The sequence below is a fragment of the Eschrichtius robustus genome, chromosome 20 (assembly GCF_028021215.1).
Source record: "Eschrichtius robustus isolate mEscRob2 chromosome 20, mEscRob2.pri, whole genome shotgun sequence".
Classification (NCBI taxonomy): domain Eukaryota; kingdom Metazoa; phylum Chordata; class Mammalia; order Artiodactyla; family Eschrichtiidae; genus Eschrichtius; species Eschrichtius robustus.
In genome coordinates this window covers 48,830,282-48,836,281 of record NC_090843.1, presented here as the reverse complement: position 1 = coordinate 48,836,281, position 6,000 = coordinate 48,830,282, and the positions used below count along the sequence as shown (strand labels likewise).

Below are 6,000 nucleotides of genomic sequence, written 5' to 3'. Positions count from 1 at the left end.
ACTTCCTGGCCCACTTCTCCAGCCCCAAAGATCTAAGTGTAACACATCCAGCACCCGGGTGGTGTCACCCGGCAGTGACACTGACCTCAGGGCCCCCAGCCACCCCTTGTCCTTCTGGGCTTCTTTCCACGAAGATGTGTGTCGGCCTCTCTTCTGTCCCCTGAAGGCTGTTTTCAAAATCACACCCTATGCAGTTTTATTTACAAGGAAATCTTGGCAGGATCTTGACTTAGTAGAGTAGGGATGGGGGAGGGTGGTGAGAAACAAAAATAGTTGGAATGATCACACTTTCTGAAACCGAGATGAAAATTGGTGTCTGTAGCAAACTCACCTAATTAGAACAGAGTTAATTTCCTTCTCTGTGTTTAGGGGGAGTAGTCATTGTCAGGTGAGATGGTCACAGGTTGGATCCTGGGGCTGGGGTTATGTGTTTGCTTTACGAAGATGAGAGCATTAATTGCAACTTTCACTACTGGAGAAGAGCATCAGTTTCTGAGAGGGAGGGAGAGGGGCAAAGGCCAGTGGGTGAGTGGGTGGTGGTAAGAGGAGTGGAAGGAGGTGTGGGCTGGGGACTGACTGTGGGACATCACCAGAAGTGAATCCCTGAGCCCCCTGGGAGAGCCGGGCACCTGTCCCAGCCGGCCACTGGCACCCTTTACAGGCTCGGCCTCGGCTTAAGGGAGACAGTCTCTCCTGGGAGGTCTTTCCTGCAAGGAAACGACACCAATTGTTTTCTTTAGAACCCCCTATTCCTCTGCTCTAACTTGATTCCTACTTGCTGTAGTTGTTTTACCTCCCCTCTCCCAGTTGGGGCACTTCCCTGGTCTTACCTTTGTCAACCTGGTCCAATGAAGCCAGGGCACTGTCACATAGCTCTGGGGTGTGGGAAGGGAAGGATTTAGGGTCTGGGGTCCGGGACTCCCCTGACTTCTCCCATCCCTAAACTACTGAGCCTGCCTGGACCTCCCAGGATCTGAGACCGAAGTGAAGAGAGATGGAAGGGTGGTCAGGGCATCCTGTCTTCCCAGCCTCCGGCCCCCAATTCACTCCCAGTTAACTCCGACATTGCCAACTTAGTGAAAACCTCGCCCCTGCCACCGTCACGCGTCTGCTGCCTCCAAGTCATCTTCAACCCGATGGGTCTCGGCAAGTAGACGCTGCATCCCCACCCCCGACCCAGTCCTGAGAGACAGACCTGAACCCGGGGTGGAGGCAGGTGGGGATGGGGCCATCCCCGCCCGGGACCGTGCAGCCACTTCCCCGCCAAGCCCGCCGCAGCCCTCCTCCTCCCTGGGCCGCGGCGCTCTGACCGATTCGGCCCGGGTGGTGACGCCCGGTGGGGGGCGGGGGGGAAGGGGGCGGCGGTCCCGGGAGCAGCCCCGCCCCCGCCTGCGCGCCGCCCCCGAAGAGTCCGCGGGGAGGAGGAGACTCTGGTGCGGAGCGGGGAGCGGGAAGGCAGTGCGGGGAGCCGGGAGGCCGGGGCTGGCCCGAGGGCGCCCTCGCCTCGGAGCCGGGCGTAGGGGCCGGGGCGGAGGCGGAGGCCGGCGGGGCCGCGGGAGCCGAGAAGTTTGCGGCGGAGGGCCGGGCGTCCCGGGGTCGCAAGACGGCGGCGCGGGGGCTGGGACCATGGGGGCGGGCGCGGAGGCGGTGCGGCGCGCACTGAGAGCTCCGAGCGGCGCGGCCGCCGCGGCGCAAAGTTAGCCTGGCGCCCCGGGACGAGCCCCGCAGCCGCGCCCGGCCCCGGACGCCGCCTCGGCATGGGCGAGCACCCCAGCCCGGGCCCCGCAGTGGCCGCCTGCGCCGAGGCGGAGCGCATCGAGGAGCTGGAACCCGAGGTCGAGGAGCGACCGCCGGCGGCGCCGGAGGACGTGAGTGCCCTCTTCCCCGCCCGGGCAAACTTTCTGGGGGGCTCCAGGGGGAGAGCTGCCCCCGGCTCGCCCCCCGCGGGGCCACTGGGAGGTTTCAGGGTGACGCGGGAGAGCCCCGGATTGGCCGGGTCCCCACGGGCGAGAGAGGGCGGAGGGACCGGGCTCCCCGAAACGCGCGCGCCACCCCCCGCTTGGGCTCCCCGGGCTTCCCTTCGGAACGCAGCGCCCGCCGCCGTGCTGGGGACCCGTCGGCCGCCGGAGCCCCCTCCTCGCGGCTGGTGCAGTGCCTGGGACACGGCGTTTTCCCGCAGAGGCGGCCGCGTCACAGCAGTGGCTCCCCTCCCCTCCCACTCGCGACCTGCGGGCTCTCCGAGTCCGGGGAAGGAGTGGGCGCCGCAGAGTCCCCAGAACCCGGCGGCGCAGACCGGTCTGGCGACCCCCTTCTCCGCTCCCGGATTAGCTCCCGCCCGGCACCTGCCCTGCGCGACAATGATTGAAATTCAAGCTGGCCCCTGTCCCTGAGCCCGGCCGGAGGAGAGAGAGGAGTGCTGGGAGCGCTTTTGCTCCCAGAGGGGGGCTTACGAGCCCCAGACCGCGTCGGTGCCAGCGACGGTCCCCTGGGCGAGGATAGGGAGGGGCTGCCCTAGAGGGCTTCCCTGCCATCTGCTGCCTGTGTCTCCCTCCCTCCGGTCCTGGGAGCCGTGGGCAGAGCCGGCACTGGGGAGTCCTGGGAACTGGAGTTTCTTAAGCTTCTCCCTCCCGAGGTTAACCTGCTAACAGAGGTGAAAAATTGGGCACACGTCCTGCCCGTTCCCTCTCAGGGTGGGGACAGGGAAGTGAAGCCAGGCCCTCAACCTACCAGACCTCAGCTGGAAAGTCTGAATTGGGTTATATCCCCTGTAACTCTTGAACTTAAACCCCTCACTTGCTTCTGGCCCCAACACTCTGGCAGACTCTCATGTGCTCATCACTTAGACTCAGTCTGGAAAGAGGCCGGGGGTGGGTTTCAGTGCAGGCGGAAACCCCCTCCTCCCAAACTACAGGCAAAATGTTAATACTTAGGCAGGGGTGGATTTTCCTGATAGGGGTCATTGGCCCCCAGCAGGTGGAGACTGCTGCAGCAGGTCTGATGGAATTGCAGGGATTGCACCTGGGCGTGCATTCCCGCGGAGATGAGCTTTAGGCAGCAGAAGTTATTAGAGGCCCTCGGACAGAATTGGACGACTTTATTTTAAGAATTGTTGAGGATCACCCTTGTTCTGCTCATCTCTCCTCCTGCCTGTCCCAGAATGAGGGACGCTGTCTCTCCCCAACCTGAGTTCTCCCACCTTTGTTATGTGTAGACTCGTTTGGGAGGCTTCTCCCAGGTTTTCCTGATCTCTTGTCCATGCGGGTCCCTGAGCCTGGGCAGCAGCTGGGAGGCTACAGAGGCCTTGGTGATAAGTGTGTTTCTTTCTTTCTCTCTTCTTCCTCCTCTCCTGCATGGCCTCCCTCTCTACCAGCACTGGAAAGTCCTGTTTGATCAGGTATGTGAGCAGTTAAATCCGCCCCCCCTTCCTTCCAGCCCTCCCCGCAGTCTCCCTGCTTGCGTGGGCTTCCCCAGCTCTGCACTCCTGAGACGGTGACGTGGGGGCGTGGCTTAACGCAGCTCTGTATATGAACGGTCCTGCTCTCCAGGTTTGGGGGGGGGCGGCTGGGGGGGGGGCTCCCCTGAGAGATCCCTCCCTCTCTCCCTCCCTCCTCCTCCCAACGCCACTTCACCAGGACCGGCTTTATACCAGGGAGACACTGGACAATATGTATTGAAAGCCTGGGACGTTCTCTGTATGCCAGGGGATCGCCTTTGGGGCTGGGGAGGAGGGGGAAGGGCTTAGGTTAACATCCCCTTTCCTCTTCCCCCTCCACCATCAGAGAGCCACTGAAGTCAAATCTCTGCCATCCTTGAAGTGCGACTCGATATGAGCACTTCTGAAAGCTGACTCTACTCTAATTTTGCTGCAGGGATGGGGGAGTCATAGCCGGAAACTTGTATGTGATTGTTCGCAATGCCTAGAGCCTAGGCATGGTGGATGGAGTTGGAAGTGCCACGCGTTGGCTTTGGAACCGGGAGACGGACATTTGACCTTCAACAGGGAAATGGTTCTCTTCTTTGCTTGGTACTCCTGTTGCGTGCTGTTGTTATGTGTTTCCTTCTCCTTCCCCGTTTCGCGATGCAGAAGGAGAGGAGGCAAGAGCTGTCCCAGTGTGGGGGAATAGTGAGCATTGTGGTCCTGGGGTGAAAATGACTATACCATGAAGTGTGTGTGACTTTAAGAGACCAGTCTGGTTGGGCCAGAGAGAACGTGCTGGGTTGGAGAGGTAGATAAAGCTGAAAAAGTAGCATGGACCAGACCTCATCCTGTTGGAGGCAGGGGAAGCCTTTGAAAGCTTTTTTGACAAGTTTGTTACCAGATCCAGGCAGTGGTTTGGGAAGATCCTGTGTGAGAGTGAGATAGAGGTGAGATGGGTTGCAGGGATGAGAGAAACTGGCCAGGAGCCTGCTGCCATGAATGGAGACAAGCACCTTGACTTGGAAGATGACAGTGGGAGTGGAAAGGAAGTGGGGCATGGTGATGGGAGAATTGGAAGATCTTATTAGACCCGAATAGATGAGGTGAACCACATGTATACCTTTGAGGTTCTGCACCTAGGAGGAGAAGGAAAAGTCAGGCTGGGGGCAGGGGGGTTTGTAAAATAGACAACTTTGGTTTCAGACCAGTTCAGTTTGAGGAGTCAGCTAAATGCAGATGGCCAAGTGGGACTGACAACACGGAATTCAGCTTGAAAGGCATGGTGGGCCTGGGGTGGGGATTGGGGGCTGTCATCCACCTTAACACAAGGCCTGGCTGTGGCTTGGGGAGCATCCTGCCTCTCCTGTCCCTCTGGGGTCTATAGACCATCTCTCCCTCCGGCTCTTAAGAGTACAGCAGCTTCTGGCCTGACGCCCTGAGGCAGGAGGGAGCCGCCTGCTGCCACGGATGCCACGACCAGCAAGCTGCCAGCCCTTCACACCTCCTGCCAGATTTAGAGTCGAAACCTAGAACAAAGTGTATCATTCTTTTTTTCCCTCTGTCTGTGTCTTTCTCATTTGATTAATTTCCTTTGCCAATCCCTGCGTGTGTGTTTACATTGTAAAACGAACTATTTGGGGGAATGGAAGAAAACTTTTAGGAGGAAGAATCTGGAGCTTGAGGGAGCAGAGAGAATGTACAGCACCTAATATCAGCGCGTGGTCTATGAAATCCCATTTTTCCCACTGTAGGGCGATCCTGGGTGTCACCAAGAGCCTCCACCTGCTTCTGGGAAGGCCCACCCAGAAACCATTCTGGACAGACGAAATTAACTCTCGGAAAGAAACTCCCCAAACTTACTCTGGACAGTTTTTTTCTCTCATGATAAGTTCTGCCTTAGGTCCACTCCCCAGCCCTCACGCGGCTTTAGAAGCCTGTTTCTGTTGTTTTCCTTCCTATGGATACTTTGTGTTTGAGAAGAACTGCTCCTGAGCGGGGGCCCGACCTCTGGCAGATATCCAGTCCCTCTGCGTCTGTTCCCCCTCCTTTGTGCAGCCCCCCTGGACCATTCCCTTGATAGGGCTGAATGCAAAGCCGGTGTGAAGCTTCATAAATGGATGTACAACTTCAGAAGGACGCCGGGTTATTTGGAAAGCTGAAGGGTCTTATCCTTTCTGACTCTTCCTCTGGGCCTACTTAAAGGAAGGATTTGGTGATGGTGAACTTGGTGCACTCAGGAAGGAATGTTTGGCTGGTGGTTGCAGGCAGCCTTCCCACAATTTCTTACAGAAATAGCCCTGATGGGTCAAACTCTGCTGAATGGGGTAGGATTCACATGACATCCGTCAGAATCCCTGTAAGCTAATGTGACCCTGGAATTCACCTTCCCGAGGTCACTGGATTGGGAGGCTGGCCCCAGTCAGTCCTCCTTCCCATCCTGGGTCAAGGGGATGCCAGCGGTCACCTGGTTTCAAACCAGGATCAGCTGGGACCTTTTTCCAGGTGTTAGGAATGGAATTAGACCAGTGCCTCTGTGCTGTCTGGTTCTTCAGCATGTAGAGTAGCTTTGACCCAACATGACC

The 6,000-nt window shown here is 58.3% G+C and overlaps 1 protein-coding gene across 2 annotated transcripts in view; it reads left to right on the top strand.

Annotated features, from left to right (window-relative positions):
* Positions 1-1,757: 1,757 nt before the first annotated feature.
* RHBDL3 (rhomboid like 3) overlaps positions 1,758-6,000 on the top strand; it is a 43,326-nt gene continuing 39,083 nt past the window's right edge. Inside the window, exons 1-2 of one of the 2 annotated variants that reach the window (XM_068530692.1) lie at positions 1,758-1,868; positions 3,371-3,394. In XM_068530692.1, the coding sequence (XP_068386793.1) occupies positions 1,758-1,868; positions 3,371-3,394 (135 nt within the window). The remainder of the gene's footprint in view (positions 1,869-3,370; positions 3,395-6,000) is intronic. The other variant, XM_068530693.1, reaches the window with a different exon arrangement.